General features: G+C 38.3%; 1 protein-coding gene and 1 long non-coding RNA gene across 2 annotated transcripts in view; one reads left to right on the top strand and one right to left on the bottom strand.

The window, feature by feature from the left end:
• The window catches only part of LOC119796551, a 61,546-nt gene that overhangs the window by 20,902 nt on the left and 15,145 nt on the right, over positions 1 to 25,499 (top strand). The gene's annotated exons all lie outside the window — the stretch shown is intronic.
• LOC119796548 (transcription factor 21) lies at positions 11,428 to 15,358 on the bottom strand. The gene is made up of 2 exons (XM_038305150.1): positions 14,617 to 15,358; positions 11,428 to 12,347 (listed from the first exon to the last, which is right to left on the bottom strand). Exons 1-2 carry the CDS (start codon positions 15,200 to 15,202, stop codon positions 12,310 to 12,312), a joined length of 624 nt encoding a protein of 207 aa, XP_038161078.1. The 5' UTR covers positions 15,203 to 15,358; the 3' UTR covers positions 11,428 to 12,309.

Here is a 25,499-nt window from a genome sequence, read left to right as displayed (position 1 = left end):
TCCTGGATGGGAAGTGAAATGTCTTCATACCTGGAAACCAAGTCCAGTGGATTGTTTTTACATTTTTTTGGAAATACTATGACCTGGATGATTGAGAACCTTCACCAACATCCATATTTGAACTTGCTAATATCTCTCACTATTGCATTTTTTATGTAATAGACCACCACAAAATTGCTTATTAATTGTAAAAAACAAAACAAAAAAACAGACCCAAGGTATAAACAAACAAACAAAAAACTGTAGAGTGGAATGCCTTGATATTTAGCCCCTTTCATCTAATGTCTCCTAATAAAATACAGTTACTTTCAAAGTTTCTCCTAAGACAGTCCACCCCCATTCTCAGTTTAGATACAGCAGTTCTGTTAGAAAACATCAGTATAAATTCAGAGCTACGGTGTGAGAGTATAACATCTCATGGAAAAAAACAAGTAACTGCTAAAAGAAAGTCTAATTTAGAGTTTTTCATGTAGGGTTCAGTTGATACCTAAAGTCCAAGTTTGAAATACTATGTGTTTCAAAGATTTCAAATAAGGAACAAGTGCAATAAATAGGCTGTTTGCTGGTGATATACAAAGATTGCATGTGCAATGTTTGAGATGTGCAAACAGGTTTGTTTCCACCTAATTTAAACAAGCAATTGAATGTGCTACAGGAAGTTCTGCCATATAGTTGTAGATGATAATGATCTGAATTATTGAAAAAAAAAAAAATGAAAATAATATGACACTGAAAATTAAGGTGAACTGTTCATACAAGTAATTCAAAGTGCCATAGACATACGTAAAAACCTTGAAAAGCTGCCTGTTCTTAAATATAGGCAGGGAAGGTGGTGGGAGGTTATGTAAAGAAGGTTGAAGCTTATGTTGGGGGAGTGTTGGCCTAGTGGTTAGAGCAGTGCCAATGTGCTCTGAAAAGGTTGCAAGTATCCAGTTCGATAGTAAATGGTAAGTAGTTATATAGCGCCTTTATACAAGTCAGGAGACTTGACCAAAGCGCTTTACACTACATTCATTCACCCATTCACGCACACACTCACAGTGGCAAGCTACATTGTAGCCACAGCTGCCTTGGGGCTCACTGGCGCCACTGGGCCCTCTGACCACCATCAGTAGGCAATGCAGGTGAAGTGTCTTGCCCAAGGACACAACGACACTGAAAGTCAGAGTTGGGGCTTGAACCGTCAACCCTTCGATTTCAGGGCAAACTCCTACATCCAACGCCACTGTCGCCCCAACAGACTGCAGTCTTGGTTGCAAATTGGTAGGACCCTTTAACCCTTTGCTCCCCGGGCGCCACACAATGGCAGTTCCCTGCACCCCAAGGGGATGGGTTAAAATGCAGAGGGTGAATTTTCCCATTGTGGGGCAATAAAGGGATTTAAATTTACATCAATAGATTAATTTACATCATTCCTGGGCAGAAAAATCTTTGACATATTACAAAAGCCTGCAGAGTGTTGGTCATCTTCCAACAAAAAATTGATTCCTAAATAATCAGACCTAAGATGCAGTGGTTTATAGCAATGCACAGTCATGTGTAAATGTAAGAAAGTTCAAGATACATTTGGGTCATCCTGAGTCACTTTGTCACACAGACCTGCAGGTACAGGCACATTTATGGCTTTTTCAAGGTAGAGTAAAGCCTAGCTTGTTAGTGTTTCATAAAATAATCGTCTATTATCCGCATCACCACAGTGAACTTAAAGCTGCATGAATCTGTACTGCTTTCACTAGAGCTTGAAAAGTCCAACCCGAAAAAAACTGGACGGGAAGTTTTCTAGAAGACGTTTAGTCTCTCATCCAAGAGGCTTCGTCAGTTCTAACTAGTGGTTGAGAGCACTGAGATTAACATGCTGTACAGTAGATGTAACAAAGAATTAGGGGGAACAAAAGGCTTCATTATACCATCCATTCACATAATGTGACAGAGCCCAACTCTAAGAATTGTAGATAAGATGTTATGAAAATAAATTAGCAAATGTTCATAAAGCCTACATTATGAGAAGTGTTTTATTAGAGATTTTTCTTTTAATTTTAATCAGTAGCTTTACCACATTAAATCACTGGACATAGTTCTCAAGATGAGATGATTTTCCATTTAATTTGTCTTTTTTTTTAAATGCAAAAAAAAAAAAAAATGCTGCAAAATACTTCTGATGTATGTCTGGTTTATTTCAGATCTAAGTTCCAGTAAATTGTGAAATTGTGACTCATGCAACAACTCTGAATGATTGCAAGAAACCACATTTGGCGTTGAATCACAGAACTGTTCTGTGTAACAGGTTTTACGCTCCCTTGTTTCTTCATATTTTACATACTAGAGGCCAAATTGATTGTCTGTCTAAAAGCTCTGATCCAAAGTTCTGTGGGTTTTCCAATATTTGTTTTCAAATTTACTTTGTTTTTCCGCTCATCTTCAGTATTATTTATTCAGTCTGGGCCGATGGTGACCCATGAGGATGGGGTTTTTCCTAAACCTTTCAGGTTGTGGGTTTCAGTCCCTGATCTGTCTGCATTTTCTTTGGACAAGATACCTCACCTGGCCAACCTGCTATTGGTGGTTAGAGGGCCAATGAACAGCAGCGTGGTTTTTTTAACAGTACAATGTACCTTGCCTCTAGCAGTGTACACATGAATGGTTAAAATAATGTAATGCAGCATGAATGGGGATGAAAGCAGGGCAAAAGTGCCGAGCATGAATAACTCTTATAGAATACAACAACTACCTTTTTTTTAAGACTTAGTGATAGCCAAATGGGTTACACTATATGCTTCGCATGGACACCTGCGAATAGGAAGGCTGTGCTTCTAGTTTTAATGTATTGAATTGTAAAATGCCTTGAGATGACATGTGTTGTGAATTTGAGCTATATATATATATATATATATATATATATATATATATATATATATATATATATATATATATATATATATATATATATATATATATATATATATATATATATATATATAAAGGAAAAGGAAAAATAAAGGATAGAAAAGCTCAGAAATGCTGCACTAGAGTTTAGTTATATAAAGTTAGCAGTTGTAAGAGTAATTGTAAAAGTAACAATTGTACCCATACTTGCAAAGTTTAGATTTGCAAATATTAATAAAATTGAAGCCTCTCTTCTTAAATATTGCCTATGTTCCTCTGGACAGTTTAATACTCTCTCTGTACTTAATGTGTTCCTGTAAGTACCTCACTTTCCATACATGGCAGTAATTGTTTAAAAAGCAACACTATTAGCATACCATGAAAAAAAAACATGTTAATCTTAAGCTCATCTAAATTCATTGAAGTTTTAATATTCTATCAGAGTTCCATCTATATTTATGTCATAATGAGTTGAAAATTAGAACATATGAGTTTTACATATCCAGTCTAAATTAAGTTTTTATTTGACGCTATTTTTTTGATACTGAGTCTTAAAAGCCTCTATAGTTTTTAGTCAAGAGATTTAAAGACCAAAAAGGGTATGTCACAAAAAAAAAACTAATTACAAAAAAAACATTGGAAAACTCTTTAGAACCAATCCAGTGCTTTAAAAGGCTTAAAACCTGACTTTCTAATAGCAAAACACCTAATTCAAAGTCACTTGTGTATATCTTTTTCAGCAAACCAACATTTGTAGGAAGAAATTGTCATGGTTTTGGTTCTGTTCAAGTTTTATCTCTGAGTTTTCATTGGTCTTATTTTCATTTTTATGTTCTAGTTATTTTTTATTGTATTTGAGTTCTTAGATATTTCTTGTTTGCCCTCTTGTGTCAGTCTCCTTTTCCCTAGCTCCTTTCTTGCCTCCTCTATTCACACCTGCTCCCAATCTGCTAATTACAGTAGCCTGGCCTTGTTTCTCTCTCCCATTAATTCTCCTCCTGTTCAGTCACTCTTTGCTGGTTTGTCGTCATTACTTTGCCCCTTTTTTGTAAATATTCCTGGTTCTCAGTTTTGGTGGATTTATGTTTTGGATTTTGCTTCCGTTGAACATTTTGGTTAATTAAATATTCAAGAAACCGCTTCAGCTTTTTGTGTCTGCATTTGATTCCTGTCAAACCTCCTCCCCGACTTGACAGAAATTATACAAAAGTAACTTAAAAATCAAACAGAACTGTTTCCTTAACTGCTAAAAGCTAAAATATGTTATTCAGTAAAATGCTCTCATTGTGACATCACACAAAATAAGTTTTATATGAATTTAGCTAACTTCCAATAAAAAGCTGGGTTTAGTTTTGAGGTAAATATTAGGCTTTAAAACCATAGGTATACATGCAGTTATAGAGTCGACCTCCTGTAACAGCAAGAACCTGCTCATTCATTTACCCACACCTCTCCATTCTGCTGCCCTGGGGCCGATGACAAGGTGTTTCTGAAATCGCATTAGGGGCCTTTTCACAGAGATTTCACCAGGGAGTGTGTAACAGCTTGAAACATTTAGGCTTTGTTTAATGCGATGCAGGCTCGCTGCACAGTTTTTTGTCTCCTCTGTGGAAAGGGGGCCTGGGATTCCAGAGACCCCCACTGCCAGAGTTTGCTTTGATATCTGAAGGTGGAAGGAAAACAGGGCAGAGTAACCCCCCCTGCCCCCATACCTCAAAAACTGTAAGCTCAATACCTGAGTCTGTCCTGCTGCCCTATAAAGTTATGGCTGTCAAGAGAACCAGTCAAGCTTTGAAGTGCAGCTCTCTGAGGTTTTACACTGGATGCACATTAAGGAATGATGCCATAATTTACAGTGATTTTTGTTTCAGGCAAAGGCTATGTCTATTGGAGAAGCTGCACTCAATGCAAAGTTTAATTTCAGTCAAAAAGTATCAGGTGAAGAAGTTGTAGATAGCAACCCCAGTTATTTAGAATTTTCATTTCACTTACTCAGGATGATGTGATTTGAACCAATATCAATGACATGATATGTTATAATCCCTCATGTATCTTTTTCTTATTGTTTTCTTTATTCAATCAATTACCCACCACTCCACTCCAAACAAATCATGTGTGAGCATCAAGGGCAGGAGAGTCCATGTCATTACAGCCAAAAAAGAAATGGCCTGGAGAACACTAGTGGATCTTATTGGGAAGCCTTACAATGTTGCATCACAGCATTTTATTTATGATTGCAGTTCTGCAGATACTGAGTCTGCAAATACAATTGTCATTTAACAGGTTGTGCAGCTCTAATTAAAGATGTGTCTCAGGTTCAAAGCCTGAGAACCAGCTGAAATTTATCCTTCATATACTAAAATATGTGTTCTCTAGGCTGCAGTTGTTAGCACTGTTGTCTTAGAGCAAGGCCTAGGAATCAAATGCTTCCTGGAGGATCCTTCCGTGTGGTTTTTGTGTGAAGTGTAAACATGCCTGTATTTAAAGTTCAAAAAGTTTTAACGTCCCCAAGGATTCTTTTATATTTTACTTGTAAGGGATATGATTTACTTTTAGAAGGTTTTCTTAAACTTTGGCTGTTTTTTCAGTCCACTACTTCTGTGGGTCATACTTAGTGACTGGGTAGGGCATCCATCCATCAAATCATACATATAAAATAATAATGTCATCTTGGGCTGTTCTTTGATTCATGCACCACCTTCTCAGCCTTTCAATATAATTAAACACTTTGCAAATGTGTCAGACTTGTTTGCTATTTTAGATAAGGGATTGAACAATGCTTTGTGAGATGTCCAAAGTTTGATCTGAAGTTTTTACATCATAACTTGGCTTTTAGGTTCACAACTTCATTCTAGTTTTCTTATATGCTTTCACAATCCTCTAAGGCATCCGGGGAACAGCTGGATAATACACAGACTAAACTCCACGCATGTGGACTTAATCAGTTAGGTAAATGTGGAAGGCACTACTTTGTGTTCATTACATTAAATTCCAATAAAATATATCAGTGGTAATAGTATAACGAAATATGAAAACAATCCAGGGGTTATAAATGTTAGCAGTATTGTAGAAAATTATGAGGGATGACTTGAAATGTGCACAAACCGATTTGTCTGAACAAACCCATTATTGTTTTAGGATGTGTTATTTTTAAACGTCTGTGTAAAGCAGCTGAAGCTAGGTTCAGCCACACTTCTAAATAAAATCACTTTACTGACTTGACATTTACAAAAACAGCGTTATTACAATGGCTATAACGCAATTATATTCATTATGCATGTGCTACTTCCAGAACCTGGACTTCACCAGGAGAAACGGGGGGTTGTTCAGTGTTGATGGGGGTCAGAGTAAATTTGCTGAACAAATTAGCAAAGCCGTGCACCCGGGTGCTGATTGATCGGCCTTATCCACAAATAGTGCAATGTAATTAGGGCTGCACTTGTGACCCTGGTGCCAAGGTTAGCAAGAGGGTTAGTCCAGGTTCACAGTGATGTTTCAGCCAGCTGGCCTCACTTGAATCACCCATCCAGGGCTTGGACTGAGCACAGGCAGTCTTGGTAAATAGATGCGGTGTTTGTTCTTCTGATTGGGTCAGGACAATCCATGGCTGTCAACACAAAGTGGGGAGTTTACAGTCTGCTGTCGATGCCCTACTCTCACCTGTGTCACCAGTAACATTACCACCTCTGCAATGGAAGCTATTGATCCTCAAATAGTGTAAATCCTGGAGATCTCCTTGCAAACTGACACTAGAGAATCAACAACACCACAATATATGCACTACAACCTGTGCCGGGGGGGGGGGGCATTTCTGATCCCTAAGAAAGAAATCTCTGAATGATGTAATATTCATCTAAGGAGGTGTCAAATGTTCAGAGGGTTTTCATGTTTGGCCTTCTTGGACACACTCACATAAGCTCTGATCTAAATGATCGGCCCAAAACCTCAAATCAAGATCTCAGAAGCTGAGCTTTGATGAGAAAAACAGACAAGCTGTTTAACAGTGGTTTTGCAGCGGTCAGAGCGCCCACAGATCTGAATCCCAAGGAGGACAAAAACTGTGCAGAAGGATTAAAGGGAGTATTTTATGAGGGAGAAAATTAATTGGTTATTTAACTTGCTTAGGTCTGCAGGTGGTAAATTTCAACAAATAGAGCAGATCAAACATCAATTCAATTCAGTTTATTTGTTTAGCGCCAATTTACAACACATGTCATCTCAAGGAACTTTACAGTTCACCAGATCATACAGTCAAATTAATTGAAAGTTTTCTATCTAAGGAAAACCAGTTGATTGAATCAACTCATTGACTTGAAGGCAATCCCTCACACCAAGCATGCTTGTAGCGACATTGGAAAGGAAAAACTCCCTTTTAACAGGAAGAAACCTCCAGCAGAACCAGGCTCAGTGTGAGCTGCCATCTGCCGAGGCTGACTGGGGTTCAAGGAGACAGAAGCAGAGATACAAAAGACAACTATAAAAGGCGTCCCCGTCCAGAAAACACACAGCCAGGCAGACGAGCTCTGAGCCAGCTCCCATGTCAGAGGACGAAGAGAGCACATCCAGCCGGTCACAGTCAGAGAAACAGGAACACACTGAAAAACAGGCTGATCTCCAATATCTAAAAACAAGGAGTTGATGGCAGCTGCACAGCTGATTTTTCTCTCCAGGGTGGTGTCACAACCAAACAGGAACAGACGACACAAAGCTACTATGAGAAAAAGCAGAGAGAGCATAATATTAAAGACTGAACGAAGAGAAACTGCAGAGTTGGAGAATAGAGATAGAATGAAGCAGAATGATAAAAAATGGTCCCTATGTCCTTCAGAAGTCTATAGACTATAGAACATCTGGCTGTTGACCTGGTGTGTTTTAAAGCAGGTTGAATGCTCTGTAAGTTTATGTTTCATAACTTATCATTTTCTGCAGGTTTAAGAAAAGGTAAGCACATTATTGGCCTTAACCCTGGGATGAAGGGCAGTGTGGCAAAACCTGTCTTTCCACGGACAATTTTACCCTTGGGGGACGCAGCTGCATATATATATGTCCTGAAGCTGCAGACAATTTATGGGTGCTGAAAAACCTATTTTCCTTTCTCAGGGGCAAGCATTCAGAGAAAAGGTCAGCGAAGTTCCTGAGAGAGGCTGTGGACCTAGGCAAGGCCCCAATAGACATCCCCATCTCCAGAGCATGACACATCGTTTGTTGTTGTTCTACCTGGCATAGCCCAGCCTCCCAGGACACCCTCGCTAATGTGTGGCAAAGTGAGCTGCTCTACTTTTAATCTGTTGATTGTGCTCACTCTCTGTTGCCATGCTTTATCAACTTGGAGGGTTTTCCTGGTACCACTGGAGTTGCCCGGGATGCCATGGTGGCTGACGGTCAGATTTGTAGTCTTAGCTGGACAGGAGGGTTTGGTATCCCTAGTCATTCAACTAATGGTCTGGCCTCTCGGCAGAGGCTTGTGACTGTATTGGTTCGTTGAGGTTACCAGAATTGACACATTTTTGATATAGTGTGTTGTGTTAGTTCTGACAGTATGTTTTGGGGCTTTGTAAGATGACCACAATAAATGTTGGTAAAGCCAAAAGAACGACGTTGAGCCTTGATTATCTCGAGAAGAGTAACAATGGGATTTTTTTAACCATTGCCATGCACATAACAGTCAAATTTATGCTCATTCTTTCATTTAAATAATTAAGTGTCTTGATGACATAAACGCCTGGATGTCTCTAAACTTTTGAAATGTAATTAAAACACGACTGAAGTGATGGTTTTTGGTAACACCTCTTAACAAATCTGGGCTTTGAAGCAGCTGACCAAAATAAAGCCAATTCTTTCAAGGCAACAGTTTGAAATGGTAATCCATGCTTTTCGGCTGCCCTCTATGTAAGGATAAACATCAGTCAGAAGCTGTACTTACCCCATCATCTTAACACTGACAGCAGACTGCTTTCAATCTTTACTTTCTCAGGGCTTTAATGATTTTACCTGCATGTTTTACATTTTTTCCAGCAAAACACTGCAGTCATACAGTCCAGCTAATTGTAATTGAACCTCTAGTTTTCCCAATTTTAAAACATGAAAAGTAACTGACTGCTTACTTTGGCTAGTAATAACTGGCTTCCAATGAGCAGTAACTGCCTTACAAAATATTTTTTTTTTTTTTTTTTGGAGTAGTAACTACTAACTATTACTTGTTGCATTTTTTAAATGAATGTTCCCAACACTGCTATTTATGCACTTAGCACTGAGTGGTGCTACTTTATAGACCTCTGCAGAGTGCATTGAGATATGGTATCCCCCTTTTTTTACTGTCACTGAGAGTTATCAAAGAATTTGTCGAACAATAGTTAGACAGTAACTTCCATTATTACAGGGTCAGTCTCCCTTATAGTCACTGAATGACACCTATGGGTTGTATGTAGTAAATAAAGCCTCCACTAGGCAAAAAAAAGTCCCAATCTGAGATCTGTGACCTTTATACTACCAAAAATGTCTTGAGACTTTTTTTCATAAATAAAGCCTAGAACCATGTAGCTCTGTTTTTGACAATAATTATAAAGTATCACAGATCAAATAAAAAAGCCTAAAATGTCCCCTTATTTCTTTTTTGTTGTTGTTTCCTTTTTACTTTATAACAATTTAATTTAAGCAACACTCTATTAACTGTTCCTAAAATAGAAATTATATATTTGAGCAACTTTTATATTTTCAACTTCACTTTCCTTTTCTGTAAAATATATTCCAACCCATAAGCTGATTGATATTAGTTTCTGATGACAATTTGAAATAAATTAAACCAAAGCTCTTGAGCTTCAAGCTAAACTTAAAGCTTGCATATCAAAGTAGTGGCATTTCTTTGAAAAAAGCACCCCTGTGAATCCATGATAGACTAATTTAATTAATAATGTACATGAAAAGTCAGGAAGCTGTTTATACCATGTATTTTTAGTGAATAACACAACTAGGGATATTGTCTTTTAAGAGTGACACACCCAGCCTGCCCAAATTTAATGTTATTTTCTGTATAAAGATGTCATCCTATTGTGAAAACTCTGAACTCAATAAAATTAAATATTAAAGCAGCATTTTTATTACTCTTTTTGCATATAAACATAGTCAGAATTGTTGTTGTATTTTAGGGAAAGTTACTGGGGGCAACAAAGAGACAGTAGGGCCACATGGTACAGACTTTCTGCCTAAAACATCAGTTACACTCTGAGTTACACACACACACACACACACACACACACACACACACACACACACACACACACACAAACACATACATACATATATATATATATATATATATATATATATATATATATATATATATATGTGTGTGTGTGTGTAACTTTTTTATGTGGTTTACTGTCATATGTTCAAGAAGACAAACACAACAAAGCTTTATACACTATTGGGGCATTCCTATAATAAATAAAAAAATCAAGATTTCTTTCCCTCTCTTAGAAATACCCCCTCGGTTTATTTTACGCTTCATATTTGTATTAAAAACAAAACAAATCCAAGTGTTATTTTTTTCACTTGGCCACAGTGACCTTTGAGAACAAAGAGAACCAAACCTTTATCTTGGGTAGAACCAAACCCAGCGTTAACCTCAGCAAGGATCAGCTCAGTCAAAACGAAGTTAATCAATTCACACATCCCATAATGTCAAAGGGATCTTCCCTGTCACTGGTAGCAAGCTTACCCTCTCCTCCTATTTAAAGGTGCCGCTCAGCTTTTCTAACCTGACTATTTTTTATCTGCTTGACCAGCTGTTGCTATATGTGCAAAATGCTTTCTACATGGTCAGCATCCAACAATCTTTTTTTGTTCATTCCTTAGACTCTAAAGGGTGTGGAGGGTGCACCCCGTATTTCGCTCAAAGACTGCTGGAGATACTGTAGGCACCAGCCTCACTCTAATGACTGAAGTTTTTATTCTGTCTCCCTGCTTTTCTGCTATCAAGTTAATCAACTCCACCTGTGCATCTGCTTGCAGGAGTTGCAATCATCTCATTTCATGCACCTGTTAAGGTGTCTTTAAATGCAGCTCTTTGGCATTGAGACTCTGCAAGTTTTTTTGAAAGCCCTTGGTGAGTCTATCGTTCCTCCAGTCTGCCTCCCTTGTCACAACTTTTGACTATTCTGTGAAGTTGTACCCATCCTCAAATCTCCATTGTCACTTTCATCATCGAAGAATTAATTCAGAATCCAAATCATTCCCCAGATTCAGAGGAGGTTAGTGTGTTCAGTCTGTCCTGATGCCCTACATTGCTTAACTGCTACTAACCTGATAACTCTGCCCATATTAGTTCCTATGCTGGACTGGAGTTGTTTTTTTTTCTTTCAAAAAAAAGTTTATTTAACCAATGTACATTACACCAGGCGGCTACACTCTACATCTTATATATTCGGCTAGCTAATCTGAATCGTTCTATTCCATTTCGATACATAAAAATAAGTATTTATAGCCATAGACAAGTCAGAGTGATTTAGACAGAGACATCATCAGATCTGAATAACTTTTTACATCATTATCATTCATTGTACAGTTTATTTTAAATACAACAATTTTCTTTTTTTAAAACACCTCAAACACAAATTAAAATTACATTTAATTGCAAGATATTTTAAGACAGAAGAAAAAATCCGTATTAATGAATACATTTTCTATATGGGAGGTGTCCAACCCTAGTCCTCAAGATCTACTCTCCTGCAGGTTTTCTTTTTAATTTGATATGCTGTAAGATAGCTTAATAAAATGAATTGCTCGTAAGCAAGCCTCTACTGAGCTTGATGACATGCTGAAGTCGGAATTCATTCATTTGAATCAGCTGTGTTAAAATTAGAAGCATCTAAAATCTTCTGGACAGTAAATTTTGAGGACCAGGGTTGGAAACCCCTGGTCTACATGTTTGATGGGATGCAATTTAAGAATACAGTTTGTTTAAAAAATATATTACAGACGCAAAAACAGCACCTGACAGACGGCAACATATCACTCCAACCTTTTATTTACAAGATAATAGCTGCTTTTATCACACTGGTTTGTAAAATAATGAAACTGAGCCTAGAAGACGCTTTATCTCAGTGTGCAGAAGTATGAGTCCTTTCAGTTTGATGCCAGTGTGTCTCTCTGTGATAAATGGCATCCGTTTGGGAAAGCTGTGCTGTGCCATCCCTCCTTAGTCCACCTGTTTCTAAAAGAATGATTCTCAATTAACAGTTAACAGTACATTTCAATATTAAAAGCTACTCAGAACAAAGTAGTGAGGAGGGTTGATAAAGACGGAGGTGTGTGGCCTGGTGAGAAGTCTGCAGATGTCTGTCGGCAGGCAGCGGCACGCCTCCATGCCTGTCCATCGTTGACACTTAGCTCGGGTCTACAGACTTGGGTTGCCCCCGCTCTTCCCAGCTAATCCCACTTTATCCAAGAGAGACGGGCTGTTAGATCTGGGAAAGGAGCCATGGGGGCACAAAGGGACAAAAGAAGGGCAAAGGCATGAGTTTTAATACATTTTAATGACTGTTTCACAAGTCTTCAGTCTGGGCTTTTGGAAAAGAGGCGCACTTACACATGAAAGCCTCCACTGAGAGCTTTTAGAGTCTATTGCCAAAGAATTAGTTAATTAAGACAAAGAGGCAAGTAAAAATAAAAAAAAAAAACTAAGCCTCATTTAAGGCCAAATGTCTCTGGGAACCACACCGGCGGATAAAGGTCTAAATAGAAAACACAGTAAGCTTCTCAAGGTTGAATTTGCCTCATCGGGTTGAACATCCTATTTTCAAACCCTCTTTTTTCACATTTTGTAGTTATAGACTCCAAAATGGATAAAATATTTTTTTTTTCTTTCAATGCAACTTCACTGCCTCATAATTCGTATTTAGGTGTACAAGTCAACATTTCTCACTGCCACTGCAGTACAGATCTAGGCCAGAATTAGTAAGAATAATTTTTTTTGGAGTGTACATTAGTTATCACAGTGTTTGCTATGTAATTTATTGGCGCAAATATGACAGCAATAATGACCTAATGTCTTTTAGGGCAGTCACATTTACATTTTCAAAGTTCAACAGGATTTGAATATGAGCTGAGCCATGCACAAATGTTCACAGACTGCCTTTAAAGGTACTTCCTTTGTACTTTACCTATTTGTTTTGTGTATTGTCATCTCTGCTAGAGCATTCTGGACCAGGTTTTCTAGAAGAATTTCTCTACATATCAATCTAAACCTAAACCCCTAAACCTCTCTGTGACTTAACACCAAGTTCCTGCCAGACTAAAATCCTCAGAGCATGATGCTAACACCATCATCCTAAACAGTAGGGAACTTGTTAAGTAAAAGCTAAGCAGTCGCTGGTTCCCTTCAGACATGAAGTTTGAAGTTGTTCATCTCTGGGCAGAAAGTTCAGGTTTCCAAAGTCTGATAATTAGGATGTACGGTATCTCATTTCTCTACAAGGGACACTGAAACTCTGCCTAAGTGAATACTTCCAAATTCCCTATTGAATAGGAATTTATTTCAGACAATTTTTGACAAACAACAATAAACAATGATAAATAATCAACCAAATACACACAAAAGGGACTATGGAACGTCAACCAAACCAAACACCAATTTCCAAACTAAATTGATCTGAACATGAATAGAAACAAAGCCCTACACCAAATAACCCCGTAGGTATATACAGCCAGAGAAATGGCATTGATTTATGTCAATTGTCTGAAAAGGGGTATGAAGAAGTAAAACATATTTTTCATACCCCATTCTTGTTCTTAATAACAAAGACCAGAGTCTTTGGTGCTGCATTTACATCCTCCAGATACAATATATACTTTGACATAATCTGGTGTCAGAGGCTTACAGACAATTCCTTTGACTTTCCTTTTTTATACAGTGTCAACTTAGGCCTTTTAGACTAATGTGTTTCTTTCCAAATCATGTCCAAGCACCTGATTTTAGCCTAAGTGGATTCAAATCAAGTTGTAAAACGTGTAAAAGTAGGAGCTGTGGAAAACCATTGGAACTGTATTCCATTTTGATGGTCAATGCAAAGGCTGTGAATAGTTATACATGGGAGTATATTTGTATAAGAATAAAATATCTTACATATTGAATATTGTGGATGAAATTTTAAGAAAAGTGAATCTATTTTGGTATATGGTGGTTAGATAAAAAAAAACTGGAAGTAAAGTGCTGTGAAAAGTTTTGGGGTGATCTGATTTATTTATTTACATTTTTGCTGGTAAATGAAATCCTTAGCTGCTTTTCTTGATGAAAGGTTAATGCTGTACCCACATCAAATTAAAATCCACTTGATTAAATTGGATGGAGAGGTTCTTAATGGGAAGAATAAACATCATAATAGCTATTGTATAATTCTTCAACTTGGTGTTGCCAAACGGTGTTTGTATTCAAAACTTTTGTTCAAAGCCTTGAATAAATGTCCATAATGACTTCTTGATTTAAAGCATGTGTTTTATTTTTCTTCAAAACCTTCTAAACCTCAATTATGTGAGTGAGACAAGAAAATAAAAATGTATGATAAATGTATTAAATTAAGAGTTTACTTAAGTTGGTTGCATTTAGATTGAACTTATTCTCAAATAAAATGTGTTTATCAGTTTTAGATTATTTTCAACAAAGTCCTTTTGATTACATTTTTCATTTCAAGCATTAGTTTCTGAAAGCTAAGTAATCAGCCATTTAAATGAGCTCACCACTCGTGTTCCAGATTGCGTTGCTTTGATTCTTACAGCCGTTCTTCATGCATTCATCAACATAGGATTTAGGGTCGGAGCCCGACAGGAGTATCTCCCTCAGCAAAGCAATGTAGGCTATGGCCAGCCTCAGAGTGTCTATCTTAGACAGACGCTTCTCATAGGGAAATGTCGGAACATGGCAGCGGAGCTCTTCAAAGGCAGAGTTGATGCTCAGCATCCTCTTCCTCTCTCTGATGTTGGCGGCATGTCGCTGCACCTTGTACGGCTGGTGGAGAACCAGCCTCCTTGTCCTGCGCTTAGCTGCCTCCAGAGATTCATCTGCAGGACATCCTTCAATCTCAGCACAGGCATCGAGTCCCGGTGACTGAACGTCCAAGTCGGTGAAGGTCAGCTGAGCATCTGAGAGCACAGACTGACAGCCGAAAGTAGACCATGGTGAGAGCTGACTGCTGGCTGCCTGGCAGTCCATCAAAAAGGAATCCAGGTGGGTCTGAAAATGATGATTTTGGTCCATCTGTCCCCAAAATGCAAACTCATTTGGGCAATCTTGATCAAAGTCAAAAGGTAGTCCAACATCCTCCATGTTTTATTCTTTGTTCTTTAACAAGACCTGGTTACGTGAACAACTAAAGAGCAAAGATACAACAGGAAGCTTGAGATCTACCTGAGTAAAAGTCTGCTGTGTGTCAGCCTCATGGGAACATCTCGGTTAAATAGTGCCGCAGTGTTTCTCTATGGGTCGCTGTGCCCATATTGTAAAGCCTGAAAGGGAGCTCTTAAGGACTCCTCACCCTTCTTTGATTGCCCATCGCTCCAACAACAAAAAAACAAAGATAGACATATCTGAATGACTACAAGCTCTAAAAGACGTCTAATTATAAACTTCCTCTCAAGTACTCATTCTAATACTGCCACAAAAACATTTAGGATTTCTAGCAGTGAAGGTGTTGAGTGTTGAGGTGCAGCGGGCCATGCTCATCCAGTGGCTCCTGAATGGGATTGTCTAATCTTTTGATGCTGACAACAAACACTGACAGAAACACATGGAAAGGCTTTCTTAGTTTAACAGACAGCAGATTTCAAAGTGAAAGTAGGATACTTGTTTTTTTTTCTGTTTTCTTTCAATATATTTTACACTCTAAGATTATAGCCCTCAGAAAGTCCCATAAAAGCAGAATATCCTGGTAAAATTAACTAAACCAATGTAATTTGAGTAGGAGGCCACATTAGTACATCCCTAATTTGCAAAGGACACGATTGGCAAACGACAGTTGAGATGTACGTTGTAATTATGCTGCAGTGTCATCAAACAAACCAGTTCTTTTTTATGGGTTGGATGGAGGAAAGCTCAGGGATCTAATTCGGAAAAGATAAATGTTTGCAAACACATGGGTTTGATTTCACAAAGTTCTTTGGGGTGCTAATTTGAAGGGATTTGTGGGCTGGCTGTAGTAAACATTCACAGCATGAGGAACTTTGATACAGAGAGCTCATAGGATCTTATCAAAACGATGTACATGAAAACAAAATCCATTTAGATCTATCAAAAATATTAGAATGAACCATTATTTAATCCATTACACTACAAAAAGATGTTGCCTCATTTATAAGTAGGCAAACATTCTTTTTATATGTTTATGGTGATACAGAGACATGCATAAAACATAAGACTGTTTTATTATTATTCCAATTGTTGTAAGGACCTACAATAAATGAGCAGCTTCAAAATACATCTTTACATACGCTGCCACCATCAGACCTAATACACCTAATCATGTTCCTAATCACAATACATTCATAAGGGCATGATCATATAGATTTAAATAGCTGGACCTAATCAGATGGCTTTAGTGGTTTGGCTTTGTAATTGGAAAGAATTGTCTCCTAGAGAGGCCTGTGTTAGGACCCAATGCCGGCTGCCAGCAGCAGATCTGCCCCAGCTGACGGTCACAGTTCGGTTTACTGCATGCTCAAAAGATGTGCCTGTCAGTTCCAGATTCTACTTATTGTGTATGCAGGCACTCAAGTGGTCTGAACAGTTTGAAAAGAGTGAAGGGAGTCTTGAAGATTATAATAAAAAGGGAGTGAATAAGCGTCCTTAAAACCATCAACATGTTCACATCAGTAAAGAACCTTCTTCAGTCCTTTTTGTATTTAAAATATTCAACATTGATTTATTGAAACTCATCCTACACTTGATGTGCAGTGAGATCCTTTCCAGGAGTTAAATCCAACCTGGAAAAGTCCAACATGCCTTAGTGTCTTTGAAAACACATGTTTCCAATTAGGCTTGTGGTTTAAAGCTGTTTCCCACCTGGGAATTACAGTGTGGAAAACAAGAAGGTTAACGAAACTACCAATCAAACAGACATTGTCGAAATTGATCCACACACCTGTTCTTTTATATCCTTTGTGATATGATTTTTGTTTATCAGTGACAGGTTGGAGAGAGGCTTTGTTACTTACTTAAGATGGTTTGTGCCTCTAAACATTGACCAGGATTGTAGAATCAGAGCCAAAATGTTCAACAGCACCAGCCTCTGCATATTTCATGTCACTCTACTCTTATTCTTCTTTTGTCTGTCTTTTCTTCTTATCGTTTCTGCCTTCATACTGACTTAAACTGTTTTTGAAACCTTTTAGAGCTAAATAAGTATAACAAATCATTCAAAAAAGACATGCTGGAAGAGGGGCATATGTTTCTGGATTCAAATGTAATTTTAAATCTTTATTTTGTTTTCTTATCATCTAGATTTCTAATCGGATTATGTGATTATAGTCTCAGCTTATATTAGGCCTACTAAATGTGTCAAAAAGACATTTAAATGTTCACTTCTTTTCTACATGGTAAAGGGTTGTTCAATTTTGAGTGTAACTTTGCAAAACGTTGTCCAAACCTAAAGCTGTAGTACATTCATAAATAATTGTATAAGTTTAACATCCAACCCTCGTCTCCTTCTTAGTGGCTGCCAGGCCGGGCCTGGGCCTTCTGGCCCTGTAGGGTTGGGGGTTGGTGCGTCCCCTGGCCTCAGACCCATGGACTCTCACTGGGTTTATTTTGAGTGTGACCAGCTGCCAGCTGGTGGGTTTGCTACTGGGTCCATATGGGGCCTCAGTATTATGGCCTCTGGGGTTTGGCCCCTCAGGGACTGGGCCCCTTTGGCTTTTGGCCCCAAAGGGGGTACTCTAGTGGATGCAGCCGTCTCTAGGTCTGCCCTCCCTTTGTCACTTTGGTCTGGGGTGCATTTGGATATCTGGGGCTCTGGTCGCCTCTATATCATTCCTGGGCCCTACAGTGTGAGTTTGGGGCTACTCACACCTGCTATAGAGCATATTTCCTTCTAAAGAAGCTTTGTAAACCCTCCTTTACAGTACATGGGCATGCTTATGCATACATATCACAGGAGTTGGGTTCTAGGTGTTCATGGATACACACCAATACTAAATATTAAGTCTCAGCTACAGCTACATACAACCCTCGATAAAATTGTGTGATCACCATAGGTTATGCTTTCAACAAAAATGTACTGAATGGGTGTCTGAAGGCATTTACTTTGGTTATCTTTGTTTATTTTTGCTTTTTTTGTCTTTGTTTGCTTTCCCTCTCATCTCATGCCAACACAGAAACAGTCTTCTAGGAGCTACAAGTTGTATAGGTTCTGCAATGTTTATTTTGCTGTTTTGATTTGTTGGTTAGATTTTGTTTCATTTCTCTCTCATCCCCCTTGTTCTATCTCTACCTCTTTCACTTTCCTCTTGATTATTACCCCCTCTCCCTTTCTGTCTCTATGTCTGTTGCATACATTTTCCTTACCTACATCATATTTTAAAAGGTTTCATATATAATTACCAAGGGGAACCTTATGGCAACAACCATAAAGGTCTGCTAGTGAAATCTGTTGGGCTATTATCAAGCTTTGGGACATTGATTGTCAGAGCTAAAGTCGTAAAACAGGACACAAGAAAAAAAAAAAAAACATACATTGTTTTTTAGCTTTGCAGACAACCCACAGCTTTATATCACAATGTCACCAGGTGATTATGAAATCATCTGAGAGTTGGCTAGATGCTTAGAACAGATCAATAAGTGGATGCACCGTATTTTTTTTCCAACTAAATAACAGCAAATCTGAGCTAAAAATTTTAGCTCACAGCTTCAGCTACTACAGCTAGAAACCACTGATTATGGTCATTTTGGTGGACTAAGACCTGAACCTTCAGAGGCACATAAAGGCAGCTAGGTCAGCCTTTATCACCTGAAGAACATTTGTAGTAGAATTGATTACTGCAACAGAGTCTTCATGGATTTGCCTAAAAAGTATTTTAGACAACATCTTATCTAAAACACACCATGTTCTCACCAGAACTAAGAAAGTAGAGCATATCAGCCTGTCTCTGAAGCCTTTACACTGACTCCCTGTAGCTCAAAGAAAAGTCCTTCTGTTAGGATTGTAAAGTCCAATAGAGTAGGTTAGCACTATTTTGATTTCAGTATTGAGCTTTACTTTGGTAATCATAGAAACCGGAAGCATGGTAACGGATATTGGCATGAACAGAAAAAAAGAGAGTAAAAGTCTGAAAAGATTCAAGGTTCAAAAAGTAAAAAGCCACTTACAAAAACGTTAAACTACAAGGTTTAGCTTCGGGCAATTGGGGATCAAGGTTTGTAAATTTAATGTGAACTATTTTTTTATTATTTAAATGTTTGTAATCTTGGAACACTAACTCTAACTAACAAAAGAAATTTATGTAATGAGCTGTGTAATGGTTTAAATGAAATAGCAACACGGTTTATTTGTTTCAACCTAGCTCTTACGTTGGGTAATGACATGTGCAGCACATTAAATCATTTAACCAACAGTTCTGGCCTTCTCAATATTGACTGGATGCTACAAGTATATAAATCACTGAATAGATCGGCACCTCAATACATAACAGATTTGTTGTCATTTTATCAACATCCCAGACCACAGGACTTCTAGTGCAAGCCTACTTCATACACCCAGAACTAGAACCAAACTTTGAGAAGCAGCATTTAGTCCCTATGCTCCTCTTATCTGGAACAAACTTCCAGAAGACTGTAAAAGTGCTGAAAGTCTGAGTTCTTTAAATCAAAATTGAAAACCTATTTGTTTAGAGATGCATTTGGCTGTTGAAGTTAAACTCTTAACTGATGTTTTATTAATTTAAGGTTGTGTTCCAATTTGTTAATGACACTTTTTTGATCATTCACAACTGTGGTATATACTGGGATCTTGAAACATTAATCATTACAACTATTTACTGAATTAGATCTGTACAAAGCAATTAAAAAATGCTCTAACTTCTAATCCTTGTTGGTATTAGAGTGCACTCTATACTATAACTAATCAGCTCCATATTTACATTTTGAGTAAACAACGCTAAGTTTTCCACCATGGTAGAAATTTCGAGTAGTACCAGTCATAGTTGTACCGCATTGTGAGGATGCTGGTTGTAACCTAAATCTTCTTCCCCTGTCAAATTTCTAGACAAACAGATTTAGGTCTAGGTGCACAAATGCTCACACGCTGAGCACAGTAACAGACAAAATCTGAACCATGCAAACAGATTATGTTTGCATCGCTGTATTCAGTGACGCACAGCTTGTTTGTTTGGATACAAGGCCGATAAACATCTGGGACTTGAAAAACCTCTGGGATGTGTTGTGGCTGCTATGGGGGAATGGCACAGCAGCCAAGTGTAATCTCCAGCACTGACCACAAACAGCTCTTTGATCCGTGCTGGGACCGAGTCATTAGAATGTCACGGCACATTGAAGTGATAGCTCAGAGCAGAAGTTAGCCTTGACCACGGATCACCATCCAGATTGCTCAAGGCTTTTTTTACCTTTAAAGGTAAGCAGCAATCAGCTTTAATGCAACAAGCAGCCCGTGCCCCGGCATCAAAGGGCATACCATTGAGCCAAATTAGCATAATGCAGGAAATACCCCCATCAACTGCATACAAATTTCTCTCGCAGACAGATCTTTAAGCAACCATTCATGAGTAAAGCCAACACTAGATGCATTATATGTAGAAAACTGCATCAAGTGAAGTGTGATGCATATATGTATAGAAAAAAAAATCACCTTATGCATTAAAATCTGCTAAATTTAGTCCTGAAATAAAAAGCTGCCTTTCTAGTTTAGAGCCATTTTTTCTAAGTTTCAACCCCCATTGTGTCTGGAAAAAACATCCTAGCTATAAAGTGAGTCTTAATCAAACTCCCCTCTGGGAACACCACCCTTCATGGGACTTAGGAACCTAAAGCTAGATCTCAGTGCTCAAATCAATTGAAAAAAACTTTTTTAAAGATGTGGTGTGTTTATAGACCATGACAACAGGTGTTATTTAGATAACATCACCTCATCACATATACATTACAGGAATTACATCATAAGATTAATATTTACTGCACAACAGTGAAACACAGTACATTAATTAAGATGTATCTGTGAAAGAGACCATGGAAATCCAAATGTTTAATAATTATGATGCCTTTATATTACTGAATAAAATAATTAAGTATGTTTAAATTAAATGTGTTCACTCCTTGGTGCCAACATAGTGAAGATCCAAATCATTTTCACTTTTTTAAATTAAATTAAAATTTATTTTGGAGATGAAAAACATTTTTAAACATTTAGATTGAAACATGATCAATGTAAAAATGTCGCCTCATAGTTTACTGGTAACAGGAAAAGCTATATGCTTTACCATAATATATTACCAAAGTGGTGGTATGTTGATAGCTTAACCCCTCTCTTTACCCGTGTCTAAGACATGTGGTCAAAAGTCAGGACTATAAAGAAATGACTGTAAAGATGTTCTTTGACCTCCATTCTGATGCAAGGTTTTGATAAATACTTAAATTTAGAGACTTAGACTTGCATAAACTTTATTGTCATTTTGGAAACACTGAGTGTATACAAAATGAAATTACATTGCTTACAGCTTCCAACTGTGAAATAAACACTACAATTTACAGTGCAGCAGTGGACCACTCTATAAAGCCTTGAACTCAATGCTAATCCAACATTTTGAATTGAAAAAGCTTCCTGGATGGGAACATCGTCATACTTATAAACAAATTCCAGTGGGTTGTTTTTGATCTTTTTTGGAATAACTGTGACCTGGATGACTGGAGAATCTTCACCAGCTTAGAAAACCTGTTTGAAAAATAAAAAATAATGCCGCAAAAGGGCATCAATATGGAAGGTTCAGTGCACTGCATAATCAATACATTGCAAAATGCAGCATAACATTGAGTTTTGTCCTATTTAAAGGATAATAAATGTTTCAGCCACGTTGGTAGTGCAAAATAATGTTACAAGAGTCCATTTTAAAGTTCTACAGTGTGATGGCAGCGGGGAAAAAGCATTGCAAACCCTGCTGGACTTGCATTGAAATGCTGCAAATCCTCTTCCTATAGGACAGCAGGGAGAACGGTCTGTGGTGGGGGTGAGAGGATGCTCTGTATTATGGTTCTCATCCTCTGCAGGAAGTACAAGAGCTTCTGTGCCCTCTTGACCAGTGAGGTGGTGTTCACAGTTCAGCTGAGGGTGTCTGTGATGTGCACCCCCAGGAATATTTTGCTGCTGACCACCTCCATAGCTGAGCTATTGATGAGCAGTAAGGCGCGGTTAGGCTGTTTCTTCCTGAAATCGATGATGATCTCCTTCTTCTTCTCCACGTTCAGGATCAGGCTGTTATCTTTGCATCAGTCCACCAGCTGCTCCACCTCTCTGTAGTCCCGGTTGTTGTAGTCTCTGATGAGGCCCACCACCGTGGTGTCGTCTGCAAACTTCACAATGTGATTGGTGGTGAACCTGGGGACACAATCATGTCACCAGGTTGAACAGCAGGGGGCGCAGGACGCATCCCTAAGGGGAGCCTGTACTCAGGGTGATGACATCAGTGGTATTATGTCCAACCCGAAATGACTGAGGTCTGTTGGTGAGGAAGTCTAGCTGCCAGTTGCAAAGGGGTGTGCTGACGCCCAGATGTTCCAGCTATTGGATGCTATGGGATGATGGTGTTGAAAGCTGAAGTCCAAGAACAGCATTCTCACAGGGGTGTTCTTCTCCTCCAAGTGTGCCAGGCTCAGGTGAAGAGCAGAGGAGATGGTGTCCTCAGTGGTGCGGTTCCATCTGAGACAAACTGGAACGGGACAAATGTTGGGAGAGTCTTGGGACTATGTGTTCTTTTACCAGCCTTTTGAAGCACTTCATCATGATGGGAGTCAGTGCGACAGGCCGGCAGTCATTAAATGAGGTGACTTGAGGCTTCTTTGGGACCGGGATGATGGAGGCAGACTTAAAGCATGTCAGAAATGTCTGTGAGGACACCCACCAGCTGACCTGCAACCTCCCTGAACACCCGCCCAGGTACGTTGTCGGGGCCTGGGGCCTTCAGCAGATTGACTCTCTTCAGAGTCTTCACCACATCAGCTGTGTCAAGGCAGAGTACCTCCTCTCCTTGATGGGGAATAGCTTTCACTGTTGGAGTGCTGTTTAGTGCCTCAAACCTCCCAAAGACGCTGTTTAGGTAGTCAGCAAATCCAACTCAAATCTCTTATTTGATAAAAATGTAATTCATAATAATCTGTTTTGTTTTAAGTCTACAGTTTAATTATGATCTCCACAGTCACCAAAAAATGTACCACCTTGGTCTTTTTAGATGCTTTAGCAGCCTTTGATATGGCCTATCACACCATATTATTTAACAGACGTAGCAGTTTATTTCAAATCTGCGGGACTTCAAAGAATGGGACAGACCCATGTTTAAAGCAGAAATATCAATATCCATATAACAGATCATTTGAGATTAATTTATCCTGTTTGTGGGACACTCCAAAGCTCTAATGAAGATCCAACTTTGTTTTACTATAAATATGATATACATCCGCCTCTACAATTCATCCATATTTTCCACCTGACAATGTCTAACACCAGCTTTTGGCCTTTTGGTTATTCATTTAGACAACATTAAGGGAACAACCTGTTGTATCTCAATGGTAGTTCTTAAGATTAACATTTTTGTAGCATCTGAGTGTTTAATATTAATTTCTAAATACAAAGTAAGGTATAATTGTCAGATGACAGCAGGTCTGGCTGTTCTCTGGCTGTAATGGTTTTCCTTCCTGATGCTTACTTGGTAAGTATTGACAGAGATTTCTGGATTGGAGAATGGCCTTTTTTTGTCACTGTTGTCACTGTTCAATCAATAGTCCATTTCCTTTTACAGGAAATGGACTATTGATTGAAAAACTGTCTGTCTTATTTAACAAGAAACTGAGATCCTGATATTTCACATTCAACCCAGCATTTTATTAAATACCTTGCAAGGGAGGAAAAATACAGTGTTGCCAATATTTGTTTCGACTGTTCTGAATCACACCTGTTTCCCTATCTACTTAAGAAGCATGTAAAAAGATGCAAAGTATTTTCCCATACAGGTTTATAAACAAGTTACATACGCAAAGCAAGTTACATACATTGAGAGGAAGGAGTCTGAACTTTGACAGGAAAACCAACAGGAGAGTAGACGTTGAGGACCAGGGTTGGATTCAGCATTGCTCTTGGATTTCTGTGCTGAAAAAGGTCCAGCGTCTAAATACAGTTTCCCTTGGGAGACTAAGTGGATATTGCATTTACTCAATCAGTAAGACCATTTAAATTAAATTGATTTTTCATGCTATTTGAGTGCATAAATCTTACATGAGAGGCCATTTTATAAAAACACGGTTTTATCTTCAAAAACAAAGAATAGATTGAATGTTACTGTCAGATATGCACTGATGAATGCTGATCATTTCTATCTACTTTTTTAATCTACATTAGGAATGACAGCTGTGATTAGTTTAATTTTTTCCATCTTGCTCATATGCTCAGCAAAAGCAAATCATAGTGGGAACAGTTTGCCCATCAGTTACTCATTCTGTGCAGCAACTCATTCTCAGTAATATGAATGGTCTTTTAACACCAAATCCCAACTTCCTTACACGTTAGATTACTGAAACCAGCATAAGTGTTGTTCTCTTAAATCACATGATTTCTTGGGTGGAGGCGATATTTTATTGCTTGTTTCACAGCCAAACTAGGACCCTGGTGACTAATAGATTTACAGCAGCAATACTGTCTTTTACTGACAGACCATGCATATTATTTGCCAGCTATAATCAGCGATATCTTCTAAAAGACCATTTGACTTTTAGAACTCAGCCTTGGCATATTTGCTGTGAACCTGATGATTTTGTATTCTACATTCATGCATTATCTATAATAATATATAATACTCCTGATTCGAGCAGATGCTATGTTCTTCTTGCCACGCCACATCCTTGGAGCTCAGCACTATCAAGTCCATGGAGACACTCATACCGGCCCAACGGTCTGGAGATGGTCTTAACAGGCACAAGGCTGTCTTAGGTGACTACAGAGATATGCCTGTGGATCGCGTCTTAGCATATCTGATGTCTTTAGCTTTGCTTGCTTTAACCCTGGTGTATAAATCAGCTGAGTTGAGGTTGAGGAATGCGTTACCAAAGAGACTAATTGAAAATGTAAAAAAACTAAATATTTGCTCAAGAGTTCAAAGTAAAGCTTTGGCAGAAATGGATCATGGCTGTTTTAAACCACACTCAACAACCCTTTCTCCCAAACAGCCAGAGTCATATATTTGTATTACGGTAATTTAGAGCTTTTCTTTGAACATTGGCTGTGGCAAAAATTGCAGTTTGCCCTGTTTTTATCTAGAAAGAGACACAAAAAGGGTCTTGCTTTCTCTTAAAACCTGTTTTAAGAGTCAGAGACAGCATAAAAATCAGCAGAAATCCTCTCCCCTACGAAAAAAAGCTC

Source organism: Cyprinodon tularosa, unplaced genomic scaffold, assembly GCF_016077235.1.
Source record: "Cyprinodon tularosa strain WSP-4 unplaced genomic scaffold, ASM1607723v1 ctg551, whole genome shotgun sequence".
NCBI lineage: Eukaryota > Metazoa > Chordata > Actinopteri > Cyprinodontiformes > Cyprinodontidae > Cyprinodon > Cyprinodon tularosa.
This window is presented reverse-complemented; position numbering and strand designations above follow the sequence as displayed.